Below are 20519 nucleotides of genomic sequence, written 5' to 3'. Positions count from 1 at the left end.
AATACTCAAGTTTGTATAAACTACACTGAATGATTAAACGATAAACAAATTATAATATTAAGTATAAATTAACTAAGAGAAATGGATCTAAAAAATCCAACTAGAATCAATCTAGTTCAAGATTGCAACAGCAACACTTTGGAAGTCATCATGACTGATACTAACTTTAACTTCACCTTTGGCAACTTTTAAAGCATCACCATGGAATTGGACTTTTGGAGCACCATTTGAATCACGTAAAATTTCAATATCTTTCAATTGAGCACCAGCGCCTTTAGATTCAACACCTAAAGCTTTGAAAACAGCTTCTTTAGCTGACCAAGTACCAGCAAATGATGATTGTGGAGATGGTGCACTTTGACAGTATTTGATTTCAGCTTCAGTGAAGTTACGTTCAATGAAGGTTTCATTTTCAATGTTAATTGAAGAAATTAATTCAACATCAACACCAACATTCTTTTTACCAGCAGCATTAGAAGCTAAATCACTCAAGATTTTTGAGGTATCTTTTGATGAAGCAGTGATGTAACCACCTTTACCTTGAACACCTTTTTGAGCAAATTCTAATTTACCTGATTTAGCAGCACCAACTCTAGCTAATGGATCTAAGTAAACTGGGTTTTGTAATTCATCTGAATATGGTGCTTTATCTTTAACTCTGAATAATGAGTTGTTGATGAAAGCTTCATGATGATGAGAGTAAGCTTTGTTGTGTCTTTCAGCGAATTTGGCAGCATAAGTTTCATATTGTTCTCTTGATAAAACACCAAATAAGTAGTCACTGTTAATAGCAATAGCTTGTGCACCTTTTTGACCGAAACCGAAAGATGTAATAGAGACAGCTTTAACACCATCAGTTTTGATTGATCTAGATGGGAACAATAAGTAATCAAATTGTTCTAAGACAGCATCAATGTTATCAGCATTACGGTTACCTGGAACAATACCAGAGTTTAAGATTTGTAAAGCACCATTGAACATCCAAGCACCAGCAGCACCTTTTGGATGACCAGTTAAGTATTTTTGGACAACAGTTAAAGCTGGGTTACCTTCACTTCTACCCAAATGTCTAAACATTAAATCTAATGTATTAGATTCATTCTTATCATTAGCTTTAGTAGAAGTACCATGCATTGAACAGACATCAATATCATCAATGGTTAAACCAAAAGTAGCCAAAGCACCACGGATTGGAGCAATTCTTGGATTATTTTGATAAAAGAAGTTACCATAGTAATCTTTAGCTTGATTGATTTGACTTTGAGCTTCACTTTGAATTTCAGCAACTCTTTCAGTAATGTAAGTTGATTGTTCTTCTTCTGGGTATTGTTTAGCATCTTCACCCAAGAATTCGTATTCAGAATCAACCCATTGTTTAACTTCTCTGATTCTTCTTTCAACTTGACGTTTTCTGTAAGAAATATCCATTAATGTAGATTTGTGTTTCAAATCACCATGATGTTCTCTAGCAGTGGTCAAAATACCTTTACCTGGAGCTGGAACTGATCTACCGATACTATCTGAAGCAGTAGCAGTTAAACCTAAGACACCATAAATTGGAACACCCATCTTAATAGCTAAATCAGCATTCATAATAACTTGAATACCTGAACCTTGAGCTTCCATGAAACCATTTCTGGTAGTAGTGGCTGGTCTTGACATTTCACTTGGAGTACGACCATGTTCAAATTCATCTAATGTATTTGAAGTAGCGTTCATGTTAGCGAATTCATATGAACCTTCTTCTTGGAAATCATCATAACCACCAACAATACAAACCTTAGCTTTACCTGAAATGATGGTTTCAACACCAATATCTAAAGATTCAACAGCAGTAGCACAAGCACCGACTGGAGTCTTAATAGGACCTGATGAGGAAATTAACAACATGTTAACCCAAGCGGACATAGTGTTGATAAATGATTCTTGTAAGACATCATTTTGAACTGGTTCATCTTTATAACGATCTTTGAACATACCACGTAAGGCAGAAACACCACCCATACCAGAACCTGAACAGTTACCTAATTCAGAAACATGAATGTATTTGTATAATTCATATGGATCACTGATACCAGCAGAAATGAAAGCTTCAACAGTGGCAACCAAAACGTATAAAGTAATTGGATCAACTTGTTGAATAGTATCTTCTGAAATACCATAACGTCTAGCATCCCAACCAGTTGGAATTTGACCAGCAACTAAACGATCAAATTTCAAAGCTTTTGGAATTAATAATGAAGCACCTTTCAAAATTTGAACAGTATATTCACCAGATTCTGGATTTTCTTGAATACTAACTTTATCACCATGTTGATGTTTGAAATGTTCAGCAGTTTCTTTTGAAGCTTCAAATTCAGCTAAATCTTCTTCAATAACAACTTCTTGAACTAATTCTTTCTTGTTTGGATTATAACCATTGAATAATTCAGGTTCAATTAATCTAATACCACAGTGATCTAAGATATGTTCTTCATATTTAGGTTTAACATCTTTGTCATCAACTGGTTCATTAGTTTTAGCATCAACCCAACCACTGTATGGTCTACCTTTCAAGTTACCATTATGGTATTTAATTAAACCCATAATCCAAGCAATTTCAATACAACCTTCTAAAGAAAATTCACCATAAGCTTCCATTTCCCATCTGGTTCTAGCAGAACCCCATGGAGAGACTTCAGAGAAACCTGTAACAACAATAACTTTTTCCAAGTTTAATAAACCTTCTAATTGAGGAGCAGCTTTTTTAATTTCATCATAAGATTTTAAAGTTGGGAAATCAAATTTCATATTAGCTCTTGGATTAATTTCAGTTTTAGCGAATGGAGCATCAGCATTTGAACCATTAACAATTTTATGTTCTAATGCAGTTTCAATTGAAACAGCTCTTCTAATATCAGAAGTTTCCATAATTTCTGATCTTAATTTATTGGTACGTTCTTTTAATGAACTGATGAATTGTAAACCACCATTCAAATCAGCTAAAACAGGACCTTTTTGACATAAATCAGTAATTTCTGGAGTTAATAAACCTAACAAGTTGAAACCCATTTCTGATTGAGAGAAGGTTCTAACACCTAACTTTTCAATACCTTCAGAAATAATGTTGTTAGCACTCATTAAACCAGTACCTCTAGTCCAACCAATAACAGCACCACAAATGGTTAATTGATTAGCCCAACTTTCAGAATACCATCTGTTGAATAAAGTTTCTAATGATAATTTAGATTCAGAGTATAAACCATCAGCACCAAAAGTACCATGATTTGGAGACATTGGTAAAATAACTTGAGCAGGTCTAGTTTCAATACCTCTATCAGATTTATGGTTTTTAACAGAACCTAAAATTCTTAATAAATTAGTCAACATAATACGATGAGCAAATTCAGATTTAGAATCAATGTTATTAATTTCATTACCATTTTCTGGAATAGCAGCAAATGGAACAATAGCATCTAAATCCCAACCTAAACCACCTTTTTTAACATCATCATAAATGTAATCAACTAAAGCTTCAACATCTTGTTTTGAACCTTGGTTGAATGGAACAACAACTAATGAAGAACCTCTTGCACCATATTTGGCATAAATTTGTTGATAATATTCAGTAACTTTTTTACTAAATCTTGAAGTTGTTAAAATAACATTGGCACCACCTTGAATTAAACCTTTTAAAACTTCAGCACCGATTGAACCAGCACCGGCACCTGTAATTAAAACATGTTTACCTTTAAAAGTAACACCATTAACAGCAGCTTGTTCTAAACCATCCAAGAAAACTGAAGTTAATTGACGATCATAAGCCCATGAATCATCAGGTAATCTTTTCTTTAAATGTAAGAATGGAATAGTTTCAGGTGGGATAACTTTTGAAACTGGGTTTTTAATTGAAGAAGTAGTTGGTAATGAAGCAACTTCTTTAGTTGAATCAGAATCTAAATTATCATCATTGAAACCTGCAACTGTTGTGTTTTGTTTAATTTCAATTTCATTTGAAGTTTGTAAAAATTTAATTAAATCACCATATAATTTTTCAAATTCAACTTTAGTACCTGAAGATAATTCAGCTTGTTTTGAAATAGCATTATAAACTTTAGTTAAATCTTGTTCAATAGTTTGTTGAGGTTGTCTAGTAACTTCTGAACCTTGAGACATTTCATGAACATATTGTTGGAATTTACGAACATTTTCTCTTGGTTCTTCTGAATATTTAATGTTACCTTTATGATCAACATTAGTTTTTGGACCTAATGGATAAGAAATATCTTTATAAACTGGATCTAAATCTAAAACTTGTTTACAATTTTCAATCAATTGATTACCTAGTTCTTTAGCCAAGATATAGTTTTCACCTTTTGAAGCATCAGCTTGATTAATATGATATTCCATGAATTTGATTAAAGTATCATTTGAACGATTCATAATATTAATAGCTTCTGAAACTAATTCTCTATCAACTCTTTTTAAAGTACCATGAATAATTTCAAAATATAAAGTTAATAAAGATTGTCTTGACCAATTCCATGAAGAATCATAAGTTCTAGCCTTCTTTCTTGAGAATGAAGAAGTAATACCTTCAATGAAATAATCACCTAATTCATTAGTTAAATGATCTAATTGATCTTGTAAATCTTTCAATTGATCTTTTTGTTCATCAACCAATTTATTACCTTTATTTAAATCTAATTTTAAATAACGAGCAAGAACTTGTAATTGTTGACGAGCCAAGATTTTATTATCTTTAGTTAATTCTTCAAAAGCAGCGGCATCAATAGTAGCACCACCAGCACCACCTGAAGAACCACCTGAAGAAGCAGCAGAAGCTAATGAAATGTTTGCAGAAGCAGCGTATTTTTGAGCAATACCATCCAAGTAAGCTTTAGCATCATTTTCATTACCTAAACGAGCTGGAGGTTCTGAAGTTAAAGATAATAATAAAACAGAATCTTGTCTACCAGAACCTAAACCCCAACGAGTTTGTAAATATTTTCTAGCAGTACCAACAGAGAACCCACCAGGCATTTTAGATGACATTAATCTAGCAATTAAAGAAGAAGATTGTTTACCTAAAGCACCAGAGAAAGTTTCTTGGAAAGTTTCAGCTAATTCTTCAATTGGAGTTTCTTCAGGTTTTTCAGGAGTTGAACCAAATTCTTTACCTAAATCACCCAAGATTTCATTTTGAACAGTTGATTTACCATTAACTAAATCTTTAATAGCTTTTGAAACAGGAACTTGATCTAAAGATTTTTTCAATTTTTGAGCAACAAGAACATGAATCAATAATAAAGCTTTAACTGGTTCATCTGGGATTTCAGCAACTGGACCAGATGGAGCTGGAGCTGGAGCTGAAGGAGCAGCAGCAGCAGAGGCAGGAGTAGCAGAGGCAGCTGGAGCAGATGATTGAGCTGAAGCAGATTCAGTAGCAGCAGAACCAGAACCAGAAGCAGCAGCGGCAGCGGCTTCTAAATCAGCAGGATCTGGAGTATAATAAATTTCTTTAGCATCTTTAGCATAACATAAAACTTGTCTTTGTAAAGATAAAGCAGCATCATAAGATTCATATTTAGCCTTAATTGTTCTAGTAGCCATACCAGCTAAAGTTGGTGAAGGACCAATTTCAACAACTCTTTCAGTGTTGTAATCTTTTAAAAAGACATCTTGAGTTTCAATCCATCTGACAGGACTAGCAAATTGATAAGCCAATAACTCAGTCAATAAGACGTGAGCCAATTCTTGTTCAATTTCAGGACGCATTGGTGTGATATGTATCCTGTAATTTGAGTATAGTGTATAACCAAATTCAATTGAGTAGGTATAAAGATATTGGAATTATCAGTATATAAATATTTTTTTTGACCACAGCGCTTGTTTCTTGTTTGTTGATACGCCATAAAAAATGAAGGGTGGTTCGGGACACTCTGTTGACTAAAAAATTCACTTGTTGGGATTTTGAATTTTGGGAATTTTGAATTTTGAATTTTTAATGGGAAATTGAAAATTCGTGGAAACGTTGGGAATTCGCGAGGATTACAAAGTTCGCGGGTTCATGTCATTGATCAGCGTGTCACCAAGTTGATTGAGAGACGCGTTTTACGCGTTTTTTTAATTAATAATAGTGGTATAGACTCTAGAGTTGTATGGACTCTGGAGAAGTAGAGGTCTATTACAATCAAAAAGGGTACACAATGCATATCAAAAAGATCGTGATCCAAGGTTTCAAGACGTTCAAGAACACCACAGTCATTGATAACCTCTCACCAAGTCATAATGTTGTTGTTGGTCGTAATGGTTCTGGTAAATCAAATTTCTTTGCCGCTATTAGATTTGTATTAAGTGATCAATATACTAGAATGTCCAAAGAGGAAAGACAAGGTTTGATTCATGAAGGTTCCGGTACAGTGCTTTCTGCTTATGTTGAAATTGTTTTTGATAATTCTGAAGGAAGATTCCCTACGGGGAAAGATGAAGTTGTTATTAGAAGAACAATTGGGTTGAAAAAAGATGATTATTCTTTAGATTATAAATCTTCAACAAGACAAGATATCATGCAATTGTTGGAAAGTGCTGGGTTCTCCAAATCAAATCCTTATTATATTGTCCCACAAGGTCGTATAACGTCTTTAACTAATGCAAAAGATGTTGAAAGATTAAATTTATTAAAAGAAGTTGCAGGTGCTAAAGTTTTTGAAAACAAATTAAAAGAAAGTACTAAAGAAATGTCTAAAACTAAAAATCAAAGAGATAAAATTGATGAAATGCTTGAATTTATTGAAGAAAGATTATCTGATTTAGATTCTGAAAAGGAAGAATTGAAAAATTTTCAAAATTTAGAAAAAGATAAGAAAATTTATGAATTTGTACTTTATGATAGAGAATTGAATGAAATATCTAATTCAATTGAACAAATTGAATCAGAATACCAAAATGGGGTTGATGAATCACAAAATTTTGTTTTAGAACTTGAAAAAAGAGAAACTTTAATTTCTGAAATTGAATCAGATATTGATTCTGCTAAACAAAGTTTAAAATTATTAAATATTGATCGTAATGAACATTCTGAAAATTTTGAAGAAGTTTCCAAAAAAATTTATGATATTAATGCTAATTTAGTGGAAATTAGAAATAATTTAAATAAATATAATAAAACTCAAACTAATATTGAAAAACAAATTAAAATTGCAAAAGAAAAAATAAAATCTCATGAATCAAAAGTTTCTGAAAAACAACCATATGTTTCCAAGTTAAAAAATCAAGAAGCTCAACTAGATACTCAATTATCTAATTTGAAAACAAAACAAAATTTATTATATTCTAAACAAAATCGTTTTTCAAAATTTAATTCTGTTGAAGAACGAAATCATTGGTTAAATAATCAAATTCAAGACTTATCTGGGAGAAAACAAGGTTCAATTAATCAAATTAATAGTGGTACTCAACGTTTAACAGAATTATCAAACAAGATCCAAAATTTAGAAGCATCAATTACACAATTACAAGATTCTATAAATGGTGATTCAGCCCAAGAAGAAACAAATAAAATTGAAAATCAATTAATGGAATTGAGAAGACAATTAAGTATGGAAAATGATTCTAGAAAAACTTTATGGAAAGATGAAGCTCGTTTTAAAGCTATTTTAGAATCTTTGGAAGATGAATTACGTAAAGCTACAAGACAAGTTAGTCAAACTATGGATAGACAACAAAGTCAAGGTTTAGAAGCTGTTAAACGTATTACTTCAAGATTAGGTCTTACTGGTGTTTATGGTCCATTAGGTGAATTAATTGAAGTTAATGATAAATATAGAACTGCAGTGGAAGTTGTTGCTGGTAATTCATTGTTCCATGTTGTTGTTGATAATGATGAAACAGCAAGTACTCTTATGGATGAATTAGTTAGAGAAAGAGCTGGTCGTATAACATTTGTTCCCTTAAATAGAGTTAGACCTCAAGATGTTACATATCCAGATTCAAATGATTGTGTTCCATTAATTAAAAAAATTGGATTTGATCCTGAAATTGAAAATGCCGTTAAACAAACTTTCGGTAAAAGTATTGTTGCTATAAATTTAGAAAGAGGTTATGAATTATCGAGACAATATAAATTAAATGCTATTACTTTAGATGGTGATAAAGCTGATAAAAAGGGTGTTTTAACTGGTGGTTATCATGATTTTAAAAAATCAAGATTAGAATCAATGAAGATTAAACAAGATAAATTTAAAGAATTGAGAGATGAAGAAAAGGGACTTTTCCAAGTGAAAACTGAAATAACACGTAAAGATCAATTAATTTTGAAAATTAATGATAATATGAAGAAAGTTTCTAATGAACTTGAAAATCTTCATTCTTCAAAACAACCTTTAAAATCAAAATTATCAAATTTATTAAATGAAAAATTTAAAGCTAATGATGAAATTAAATTATTAAAAGATCAATTGGTTCAATTGGAAAACTCTAAAACTAATTTAACTACCAAAATTGAACAACTTCAAAATGAATTGAATTCTAATTTTGAAGAAGGTTTATCATCACAAGAAAAAATTGAAATTTCAAATCTTTCTAAACAAATTTCTGAACTGGAAATTAGATATAATAAAGTTGCTGATGAATTATTAACACATGATACCGAATTGAATAATTTGATTGTTGAACTTGAAGAAGAATTAGTCCCACGTTATAATGAACTGGTTAAAGAACAAGAAAAAACAAACCAAGGAAGTTTAGATAATGATCTTCAAAATCTATCACAAGATCTTGAGAATCTTGAAGAGCATAAAGCTTCTGTTTATGAGGAATTGAAGAAAGTGGAACGCCATATTAAAGATACAGAAACTCATTTGAAAAAGAAAGAAGAAGCTTTAGACAAGGCCAATGATCAACAACGTAAATTAATTAGAAATGTTGAAAATTTCCAAAAAAGTTCAGAAAAATACTTATCCAAAAAATCATTACTTTCAAGTAGAAGAGAAGAAACACAACGTAAAATTAGAGAACTAGGTGCATTACCAGAAGAAGCTTTCCAAGAGTTTGAGAATTTGAGTTCTGGACAATTATTACAAAAATTGAATAAAGTTACTAAAAATCTTGAAAAATTCAGTCATGTTAATAAAAAAGCACTTGAACAATATTTAAGTTTCACAAAACAACGAGATGGTTTAGTTGATCGTCGTAAAGAATTAACAAAATCTGAATCATCAATTGATGATCTTATTAATGTTTTGGAAACAAGAAAAGATGAAGCAATTCAAAGAACTTTCCAACAAGTTTCAGCATCATTTACTGAAGTTTTTGAAAAATTAGTTCCAAGAGGTATTGGTAAATTAATTATGCAACAAAGAGATAAGAATGCTCCTTCTTCACAAGCTGTTGATGAAGATGGTGATGTTGAAATTGATGAAGATGAAGAAAATGGTGATTCAATAATAGATAACTACAGTGGTATTTCAATTCAAGTGTCATTTAATTCAAAAGAAGACGAACAACAACGTATTGAACAATTATCAGGTGGTCAAAAATCACTTTGTGCTATTGCTTTAATTTTAGCTATTCAAAAATCAGATCCAGCACCATTTTATCTTTTCGATGAAATTGATGCAAATTTGGATACTCAATATAGAACAGCTGTTGCTAATATGATTCATGAATTAAGTCAAAATGCTCAATTTATTTGTACAACTTTTAGACCTGAAATGTTACAAGTTGCTAGTAAATTCTTTGGTGTTATGTTTAATAATAAAATCAGTACTGTTAGTGAGATTAATAGAAGTGATGCTTTGGGTTTTGTGGAAGGTCAACAACAACGTGCTTGATTTTGAGTTAGTATGTGCTATGTTTTTAAGCTTATGATTTTTTATACTTTGATTTTTATGTATACTTTTAAGAGGTAATGAATAGTGTTTTCAATAGAAATATGTGAATACCGTAAGAATTGTAATCAATCAAGAGTCGAAAACCGAGATAAAAAGTACACATCTTTTGTTACTTCTATAACTATTTATACATCATATTTTCAACTAATTAAATTATACAGATAAGTTCAACTTCACTAATATACAACAAAAACAAAAACAAATCAATGAACCTAAATCATTTCTTTTTAGCGTCTTTCATTAAACCTCTGAAAGCCTTATTGGTTTTGGTTTTACGTTTATTTTGATTAATCAAATTTTTTGCAGCCTTTTTATTAAGATATTTTTGACTCCCTTTTAACTCTTCATCACTAGAGCTTTCATCACTGTCACTACTATCATCTGTGTCTGAGTTGTCCTCATCATCATCGTCGTCGTCATCACTTGATTCAGATGAGTCACTGACTTCTTGTTTCTTTTGACTAGACTTTGGTGTTTCTTTGGTTCTGGAACTTCTTGGAGTTAATGAATCAATGACATCTGGAACACCACGTGAAACTAAATCTGACAATGAACTTAATGAATAACGACTGTTTGGCTTTTTAACAGGTTGTTTAGCCTTTGAGTCAGCATCATTACCTTGTGGTTGCTTTGAAGGTGTTTTTTCAACTTTTTTGGAAATTGGGGTAACTGGAGCAGAAGCTGTTTCTTGAACATCAGGAAGCTTTTTATTAGCAGCAATTGATTTTCTCAAATTAGTGGATTGGATTGGACCTTTTGGTGTATTAACAATTCTTGGAATCTTTTTAGTTTTATCATTTTCATCTTCATCATCATCAGATCCTGAATCAGAGTCAGAGTCAGAGCCTGATCCACTATCAGAGCCTGAATCAGAGCTATCATTGATCACCTCTTGGGATTTTGGTGTTTCCTTAGCAGAATAGTATTTAGCTCTTTTAGATCTAGCTTCTTGATCTGCTTTTCTAGCATTCTCTTGAGCTTCTCTTCTTTGTTGTGCAATTTCTTCTTTAGCTTTTTCATATTCCTTTCTGGTTCTTTCTGAAGCTTCATCATCTTGAAATCTAGATGTATCGAAATCAATAGAATCTTGTGATAAACTGATATTTGAGTTTGCGTTTCTCTTATTAGATGAAACATCTGAAGGTGTTTCTTTTGATGCTTGTTTCTTAGATGGAGTAGAAGCTGGCGCTTGTGATGATTTTGGAGTTTGTGAAACTGGTGCTTGTGAAGATTTTGGAGTTTGTGAAGCTGCTGGTGCTTGTGGCTTCTTGGTTGATTGTGAAGGTGTTGGTACTTGTGAAGTTGATGAAGCCTTTGATTTACTGGCTGGTTGTGATGGTTTTGGTTGAGATGCTGGTGGTGTTTGAGAAGATGGAGGAATTTGAGATGAAGCCGGTTGAGATGATATACTTGTGTTTGCAGTTGTATCAGCTGTTAAACCTTTTGCTTCTTCATTCTTCTGCTTTCTTAAGAAACGTCTTCTAGCATTATATAGTAACCTTCTTCTTTCTTTCAAACATTCATTAAATTCATTATCAGGAGTTCTTGGATCTTTTAGCTTATCTATAATTTTATCCAATCCTGGAACTTCTTCAGTTGGATATTCTTGAGGTAAGGTATCAATATCTACTCTAGGTTTACCTGGTCTTGCGTAATAAATTGTAACTGGTGGGGCTGGTTGTTTATGTGCACGAGCTGGCAATTGTGATTCTGGAACTTTAACTTCAGCTGGGAGTTGAGGAAGATCCTTCAACTGTGTTGATTGAGCATCAATTTCTTTCAATGATTGACTCAATGATCCTAACTTAGAATCAGAATCGGCAGTTGTTTCTTTAATTGCTGCTGCTTTAGCTGGTGATGTCTTAACCCAACCTTCTTCAATAGGAGTTTCCTTAGCTGGAGCTGGTTTAACAGGAGCTTCTTTAACAGGAGTATCTTTCAAAGGAACTTCTGAAGCATCAACCATTTCAATATCATCATCTTCATCGTCATCATCTTTGGTCTTGTCAGCTTCTGCTGGTTTAGATCCTTCTTTCTTGGTACCATTAACTGATTCTGATTTTTTAGTTTCAACTGGTTTAGTTGGAGCAGAAGTTTCTTTTGCTTTAGTTTCTTGTGATGGTTTTGGTTGAATTTTTGAATCAGTATTATCAGCACTTTTAGTTGTAGTAGATACATTAGCTGGAGTAGCAGATGTAGATGTAGCTTCTTTTTCAGCTTTAGCTTTAGCTTCTTGTTTCTTCTTTTCGAAATAATCAACATTTTCATCTGAAGAATCTGATGGTTTTGCTGACTCTTCCTCATCTTCAGTACCTTCTTCTTCTGAATTCTCATTATCATCATCATCTTCTTCTTCTTCTTCACTTTCTTCAGTTGATTCTTCATCTTCACTTTCATCTTTAGCAGGGACATGCTTTTCAGTAAATTTTGAGCCAACTTTAGGAGGAATTGACATCTTTTCAGCAGCTTTTAAAGCAGCAGCTCTAACTTGTCTTGCTGGGACAGGTTTTTGTGAATTATGTTTAGCAAATTTTTTGGTAACTGAAGCTGGTAATCTACCACTTTTGAAAATTTTAATAATTTCATCTTTAGTAAATTCTGGTTCATCAATTGATTCAATTTGATCTTCATCAGAATCTGAAAAACTATCTTTATTTGTAATATCCCCTCTTTTAGAAATGTTTGCAAGAATGTTTGATGCTGATGTATTTTGTGATAATTGAATATCTGGTGAAGCTTCTTTAGTATTTGGTTCAGATGAATCAATAGGTTGTGGTGAAACATTATCAATTTTTTCTGGTGAAGCATTAAGTATTGATTTATCAGATTTCTTTGGTGCAGGAACTGGTTTTAAAACTTCTTTTGGTTTTTCTAAAGTAACAGTATTTGATAATGAAGTATTACCAACATTTGGTTTTTCTAAAATTTGTGTATGTTTCTTAATTTGTGAAGGTGGAGGTAAGATATCTTCATTTGCGATATTTTCATTTTCAGATTCTTCATCACTTTCTTCATCATTTTGACCATTTTGCACAGCAGATATATTTTCATTAGTTTTATCTTCTAATGATTTCTTAACTGGGATGATACGTTGTGTAATATCATCATTAATTTGTTTCTCTTCTAAAACTTCATCTTCAACATCTTTCAATTGTGGTTCTGGAGCAACAAGCATTCCTGAAGTTATTCTTTTAGATGATGGTGGTAATGGTGAAGTTGCCACTGGAGCTTTAGATTTCTTTGGATCCAAATATCTAGTATCATCATCTTCTGGTGGAGGTAATGAAGTTTCAGCAGAATCTTCTGCATTGATTGAAATATTTCTAATTGAATTATTAACATCTCTTGATGACAAGTTTTCTTCACGTTCATCTTGTTCTTGTTCATTTTCTGGTTGTTCTTGTTGATGATCTGGGAATATTTGATTTGATAATGGTGTAGATCTTCTTCTTAATTCATTAGATTCACCTTGACCTCTCCATACGGAATCACGACCATCTTGACGTCTTTTCTTTGGTAATAATTGACTTGAAAAAATAGGTGATGCAGAACGTTTATTACGATAACCATCTTGTGTAACTGTAGTGATATTTGAAACATCACCAATATGATTTTGTGGTGAAAATTCTGGAGCTAATTCATTATTTAATAATACACGAACAGCTTTATCATAATCGAAAACATCACCTGAAACATAATCAGGATCTAAATCACATTCTTGAGAATCTTGAAGTTTTAGAATTTCTAATGGTGGTTCATCTGGATATAATTTTTCAAATCTTATACTAATTTCATGAGCAACTTCTAATAATGATTTATCTCTTGAAGTTATATGTAAAAATTTCCTTAAAGAAGGTCTTTCAAATGGTATTGGAACTTGAGAATTAAAACTTGAATTTTGATAAATTTGTGAATTATTATGATTATTATTAGTGTTTGGTGTACTAGTTCCAATTCCTCTATTTAAAAAGTTTGGTGATGAATTTAATGATTGATTTGGATGACCTGATGGTGCCTGTTGAAACAATCTTTGTTCCCTTCTAACGGCACTTGGAGGTACAAGTATCACCTGAAGTTTCAACATTTAGATTTGATTTTCAATTGAAGTAAATAGATTGAAACCACGGAAATTTAATGGAAATTTAACCCAAAGTTGATCAATTCAATATCAATTCAATATCTTGACATGAGGTTATACCTTTTGTTTCACGGGTATAATTTTTTTTCTTTTCTTTAAAACGCGGAAAACGCGACTTTAAATTTTAAATAAGGAAAAAAGAATCTATTATCCCAATTAGGCAGTTTCCTCTTTTTGGAGATGTCTACATAATTATTATAATGGGACATAAATTAAAATCATTAAATTATATTTTGAAAAGGTAAACTAAAAATAGGTAATAAAAAGCATCAAGATTATAATTTAGTATCAGTGTTACGGACAACTTCATCAATGGCTTTGGCAACGTATTGAACATTATGATTGTTTAAACCTGCAACTGAAGCTCTACCTGAACTAACTAAATATACTGCATGTTTAGATTCTAATCTTGCAACTTGTTCTTTAGTTAATCCAGTAAATGAAAACATACCTTGTTGATTAACAATATGATCCCAAGTACCTGGAGTACCTAATTGAACTAAAGCATCTCTTAAGGCAATTCTTTGACTTGTAATACGTTGACTCATTGTAATTAAATCTTGTTCCCATTGTTTTCTTAAAGATGGAGTAGTTAAAATTTTAGAAACAATCTTGGCACCATAAGCAGGTGGATTTGAAATTTCTGATCTAATAAAAGTTTGTAATTGAGATAAAATAGCAGATTTATTATCTGAAGTTGGTAAAACTAAATGGAATGCACCAATTCTTTCACCATACATACCAACATTTTTAGCAAATGATTGACAAATCAAGATTGGAGTTTCTAAAATTTCAACACCTTTTTGAATAGCCCATGCATCATTAGCTAAATCACCTGATGCAAAACCTTGATAAGCTGAATCAAATAATGGTAAATGATTTTTAGATTTTAAGGCTTCTAAAATCTTGATCCATTCATCTCTTGTTGGATCTAAACCAGTTGGATTATGAGCACATGAATGTAAAAGGAAAATAGAACCTTCTGGAGCATTATTAATATCATTTAAATAACCTTCAATATCTAAAGATTTAGTTTCTGTATTCCAATATGAATAAGATGCAGTTTTTAAACCTAAAGATTCGAAAACTTGATAATGATTAGCCCAAGTTGGTTTTGATAAATAAACAGTTTGAGATTGATTATAAAATTTAACCAAGAATTTAGCAGCAATATGTAAAGAACCAGTACCTGATAAAGTTTGAATTGAAACTAATCTTTCTTGTTTAATAGCTGGAGATTCATCACCCAAGATAACTTTAGCAGCAGCATCAACAAAACTTGCAAAACCTTGAATTGGTAAATATTCATGATTAAAATTTGGATCTTCATGAATTAATTTATCAGCTTCTTTAACAGAAGGTAAAACCCATGGTTTACCATTTTCATCACGATAAGCACCAATACCTAAATCAACTTTTTCAGAACGAGTATCAGCAGTATAACGAGCTTTTAACCCGAAAAGAGCATCTGGTGGTAATTGTTGGATTCCTGAGAAGATATGAGACATTGTTTGTTATAGTATTGAATAGTAATTGATATAGTAATTTCAATATAAGATTATAAAATTCTGGGGGTAAGAGATGATTCACTTCTTTTATACTTGGTTTTAATTATTCTCATTAATCTGACTCAGTTGAATTCCGGCTCCAGACAGAAAAAAAGTCGGAATTAGTTCACGGCTTCAGCGCTTAAATTCTACATAAAGATTGCACACGCCAAAAATTCAAATCAAACAGGAAAACAAATTTAGCTTTGAATTTGATTTGAAGCTGGTTTTTTAGAGTCGCATGGGTATTTGAAGAGATGGTGATGAATGGGACAAACAGTACAAACGGTTCCATGGGGTCCTTGGGCTCCACAGCGGCTCAGTTCAGTGCAGAGTACATCAACAAGTCATCTGAAATTTGGTTCATGCCCCGTATTCTAAGCTCGTTTAGTAATGCTATACAACAACAATCAAAAGCTGCTTTACCGGATAGAACAGCTACAATCAATTTCGGTTATTTGGTGAGTCCATATGCTGGTGCTTGTATGACCATGGCCATAATATTGAATAGAACGGTGGTTTTCGCTTCTTCAAGACGTAATATTCATAGATTATCAAATGTACCCAAGATTACCTTGAGATTCATGTCAATCGCGGTGTTGATAAAGGCATTATATGATATTTTAAAACAATTTGTTTCAATAACTCCCTACTTACAAAATCATGTTCAAATTGCTGGGTTTAATATGTTTCAAAATGAAGTTCCAAGTGTTGATAATTTCCTTTGGAGAATATTTATTTCATTATGTATTTCACAATTTTTAGAAACTTTTGTTTCGATAACTTCAAATCAATCAGCTATAAATGATACTGGTTTAACATTATTTGAACATTCATTAGCATTTCAAGAATGTCAATTCTTAAGTGTTCCATCAAGTCAATTATTATATATTTGTCTTTTCTCCATAATTCATCAATTAATTATTCATATTTTAGGTATTACAAATACTAAAAACTATCAATTAATTCCATCAACAATAATGGGGTTAGGGTTCTTGATTTTTTATTGTTATAATATTTATACTGGTGGTGTATTATTTTTCCCTACAGTGGCCATAATTTCAGCTATTCCACAATTTTTAGTGTTTTCTATAATATCATTATGTTTAATTTTGTATTATCTTGCAGTTTTAATTAATCAAGATGCTTCAACTTTAACATATACTGTTATGATTGAAAACTTAAAAGAATCTATAAATTTACAAATGAATGATGATTTCCATTCTGCATTAATGAGATTTGGTTATATTATGTTTACAGCTGTGGAAAATGAAGAATATGTTAATGAATTATCAGATTTAATCTTACCTAAAAAAACATATCTTGAATCAAATAACTCACATTTAATAAGTGGATATATGAATGATTTACAAACAAATCCAGAATTATTATTTAAAGAATCTGAAAATTCTACAATTGATGATGAACAATATCAAAATTCAAGTATTTTTAAAAGATTTTTAAATATTGCTATTCTTTATAAGAAATTATTTTGGTTATTATTTAAATCAAAGAAACAACAAAAACGTGGACAAAATAATGATTCCAATATTAATGATGAAAATTATGATCATGATGATCAAAATTCAATTGGATCAGTAATACCTACCGCCAAACCATCAATAAGATCAAATTCAAATGATTTGAAAAATTCAAATATTAATTTCAAAAATATTAATGAAAATGAACTGTTATCATCAGATATAGATAATTCTGAAGATTTTATATATGAATCAGAATCAGATTTAGATCCATTAGATTTTGATTCTGATTATGAAGATATTGATCAAGAATTTGATTCCCCAGGTTATATATCATCAGCTGCACAAGCAAGATTATCAGATGCCACTGGAACTTCATCAATAATAAACAACAGGGTTCTTATGAAAACAACACCAATTGATGAACTTATAAATCCAAAAGATTTAATTGAATTAATTAATCCAACAAATATTGATCAAATTTCTTATTTAAATAATTTAAAAACTCATTTATTACAAGATAAAAGACTTACAAGATCTTTATATTCTAAAATAAATCAAGATATGTTATTAAAAGAAGTGTTATTACAAAATAGAACTACAAATCATGGTCATAATCATCATGATCATCAACAAGATGATACAGATTTATCATGTGTTGTTTGTCAAACAAATAATAGAGAAATTATAGTTTGGCCATGTAAATGTTTTGCACTTTGTGAAAATTGTCGAATCTCTTTAGGTGTTAGAGGTTTTAGTATTTGTGTTTGTTGTAGAAGGAAAGTTGATGGTTATAGTAAAATTTATATACCATAATTTTTTATGACTGGTGTTATCATGATGTGTATAGCTGATGGTTTATATTTATAATGCAATGTTTTTTACGAATTTTTACAATATGAAATATTATTTGTTGAATGTATATGAAAAAACTTAGATATACAGATTTTATTAATGATACAAATCAAGTTACAATAAAAGAGTTTAGAACTAACATGACCTTATAGGAAAACAAAAACAAATTTAATAAACACACATATAGGAAACGAAAATGAAGAGTTAAAAAAACAATGGATTTTCTTTGGGTTATCATATTTCATTAAATCATTTAAATTTTTGTAAATTTGCCATTAATTCTTGGATATTCATTGTTGGAGCAGCACCAGGTTGTGCTTGATTTTGAGGAGGTGATTGAGTTGGAACAGATTGAGATTGAGGAAATTGTTGAGTAGGAACTTGAGATTGTTGATAAGTATTTGAATTAGAATATGGGAATTGTGATTGATTAGGTTGTTGTTGAGAAACTTGACCTAATAAAGATGCTAAATTTACTGAAGGATTAGTTGCAGGAGGTTGTTGAGGTTGAGAAAATTGTTGATATGGATTTTGGAATGGAGGTTGTTGAGGTTGTTGAGGTTGAGGTTGTTGACCTTGAGCAATAGCCATTAAATTTTGTAAAGCATTTGGTCCTAAAGCTGTTAATGATTGTAACAATTGTTGAGGATCCATAGCTGGTGGTGCAGCTTGTTGTTGTTGTGGTGGTTGATAAAAATTTGATTGTTGTTGACCAAAAAATGGAGTTTGTTGTTGTGGTGGTTGTTGTAATGGTGGTTGAGCTTGTTGAAACCCACCTTGTGATAATCCACCAAATCCTGATCTATTATTATTACTATTACCATTATTATTATATTGATTTTGTTTTGCTCTTAATAATAATTCAGTTGCTTCATTTGAAGTAACACCTAAATATTCATCAAATTTAATTGAACCATCAGAAGTTCTTTCATAAGTTTGAACATCACAAGTTCTATTTCTATTAATTAAAACAACACCAAGACAACCACCATAAGCAGCTTCATTGGTTTTTTCTTTTAAAACCATATGAGGTTTTAAAAATTCATATTCAGAATTAATATTTGCAGAATGGAACTGACGATTAACTTCTTTTGTATAACCTGGATCAGCATTTTTTTTAACAAGAATTTTACATTCAATATCTTTTTTTCTTCTTGAATTTGGACGATCATTATTATAATCATTAAATTCTTCTCTACCTCTTTTTCTATCAAATGTTGAATCATTTGAACCAGGTTTAGAATTTTTAGCAATTTGTAACATTAAATCTTTACCATTTAATGGTAATTGACTTTCAACTTCAATAGCTTTTTCCACAGCTTGAGCATCAGTAAATTGAATGAAACCATAAGAACCTTTTAATGAAATTTGTAAAATTGTACCATATCTTGAAAATAATCTAAATAAATCTTGTTTTGAAATTGAATTTGATGGTAAATTACCAACAAATAATCTTGAATTTGGAGCTGGAGTATGTCTTGAAGTTGAATATTTAGCTTCATTATCAACAAATAAATTATATTTAGCAATTTCATCATTATTCATTGGAATTCTTAAGTTTGGTCTATGATCAGCAGTAGTGTTATTATTATTGTAAGATTGTAAAGGATTATATGAAGATGAAGCTAAAGAAGTATTATTAGATGGAGTTGGACTTTTCAATTCTTCTAAAATTCTTTGTTGTTTTTCAGAATCAGATAATTTTAAAAATTCAGGATCAGATAATAAATTAGAACTCATAATTTTGGATGCATAAGATTGTAAATTATTATCAGCATTTGTTAAAGGATTAATAGATGTAGAGATAGAATTAGAATTAGAATCTGATGAGTTTGAAATGGTTGGGTTAGAGCTAGTGGTTAAAGATTCTGAAACGTCAGCAGTAGGATCATAATCACTATCTTCATCTTCTTCATTATCTTCATCTTGTTTTGAATCTTTTTCAGGTTCTAAAAATGAAACTTTCTTTTTTTCTTTTGGTAATTTTGTACTTGATTCAGTTACACTTGATTCTTGAGATGGAGTAGTATTTGAAGTAGTTGATGAGTCAGGTTTAGAATTTTGTCTATCTTCATCTTCAGAAGCATACAAATCATCTTCATCTTCAACTTTTTCTACTTCTTTAGAATCTTCAGCGATAGTTTTAGTTTCAGATGGATCATATTCTTCATCGTCATTTTCTTCTTCAGGAGTTTCTTCCTTGGTAGCATTATCTTTGGCTTCTGTTGGAGTTTGAGTTTCAGAGTTTGGAACCGCTGTTTCCTGTTCTTGTTCTTGTGCTTCCTGTTTTGGTTCTTGTTCCTGTTCATGTTCATTAGATCCTTCATCCACGGTGGAATCTGGGATATCGAAAGCAGATTGCTCGTTGTCGTTGAACTCGTACACGTTATCGTCAGACATTTCTTATGATTGAATAATTGATGTTTCTTTCAATTGAAGTGACAAAGTGTTGATTAAAACAAGAGAATAAATGGGCGCTTAAAGTATTTAAATGGACAAGCATTATTATAAAATTGGAAAAAACCTCAATAGTTTCTGAATTGGTAAGGACACATATGCTCACGTGTTTATTATATAAGCATTTACCCTACTTTTAATTACCTCATCATTACATAATCCACGATTT

General features: G+C 31.0%; 6 protein-coding genes across 6 annotated transcripts; 2 read left to right on the top strand and 4 right to left on the bottom strand.

Moving 5' to 3' along the window:
* Positions 1-111: 111 nt before the first annotated feature.
* Positions 112-5757, bottom strand: FAS2 (trifunctional fatty acid synthase subunit FAS2; the record flags this gene model as incomplete). The annotated part of the gene is made up of 1 exon (XM_011273496.1): positions 112-5757. One exon carries the CDS (start codon positions 5755-5757, stop codon positions 112-114), a length of 5646 nt encoding a protein of 1881 aa, XP_011271798.1.
* A 431-nt stretch (positions 5758-6188) lies between these two features.
* On the top strand, positions 6189-9812 carry SMC3 (cohesin subunit SMC3; the record flags this gene model as incomplete). The annotated part of the gene is made up of 1 exon (XM_011273495.1): positions 6189-9812. The coding sequence occupies one exon, from the start codon at positions 6189-6191 to the stop codon at positions 9810-9812; it is 3624 nt and encodes a 1207-aa protein (XP_011271797.1).
* Positions 9813-10089: 277 nt separating this feature from the next.
* On the bottom strand, positions 10090-13956 carry NET1 (Net1p; the record flags this gene model as incomplete). The annotated part of the gene is made up of 1 exon (XM_011273494.1): positions 10090-13956. The coding sequence occupies one exon, from the start codon at positions 13954-13956 to the stop codon at positions 10090-10092; it is 3867 nt and encodes a 1288-aa protein (XP_011271796.1).
* A 329-nt stretch (positions 13957-14285) lies between these two features.
* AAT2 (aspartate transaminase AAT2) lies at positions 14286-15518 on the bottom strand (the record flags this gene model as incomplete). The annotated part of the gene is made up of 1 exon (XM_011273493.1): positions 14286-15518. The coding sequence occupies one exon, from the start codon at positions 15516-15518 to the stop codon at positions 14286-14288; it is 1233 nt and encodes a 410-aa protein (XP_011271795.1).
* A 302-nt stretch (positions 15519-15820) lies between these two features.
* On the top strand, positions 15821-17854 carry BN7_5926 (uncharacterized protein; the record flags this gene model as incomplete). Its single annotated transcript, XM_011273492.1, has 1 exon — positions 15821-17854. One exon carries the CDS (start codon positions 15821-15823, stop codon positions 17852-17854), a length of 2034 nt encoding a protein of 677 aa, XP_011271794.1.
* A 288-nt stretch (positions 17855-18142) lies between these two features.
* On the bottom strand, positions 18143-20293 carry BN7_5925 (Nuclear polyadenylated RNA-binding protein 3; the record flags this gene model as incomplete). Its single annotated transcript, XM_011273491.1, has 1 exon — positions 18143-20293. The coding sequence occupies one exon, from the start codon at positions 20291-20293 to the stop codon at positions 18143-18145; it is 2151 nt and encodes a 716-aa protein (XP_011271793.1).
* Positions 20294-20519: the final 226 nt, after the last annotated feature.

Source organism: Wickerhamomyces ciferrii, contig 00241 (assembly GCF_000313485.1).
Source record: "Wickerhamomyces ciferrii WGS project CAIF00000000 data, strain NRRL Y-1031 F-60-10, contig 00241, whole genome shotgun sequence".
Classification (NCBI taxonomy): domain Eukaryota; kingdom Fungi; phylum Ascomycota; class Saccharomycetes; order Phaffomycetales; family Wickerhamomycetaceae; genus Hansenula; species Hansenula ciferrii.
This window is presented reverse-complemented; position numbering and strand designations above follow the sequence as displayed.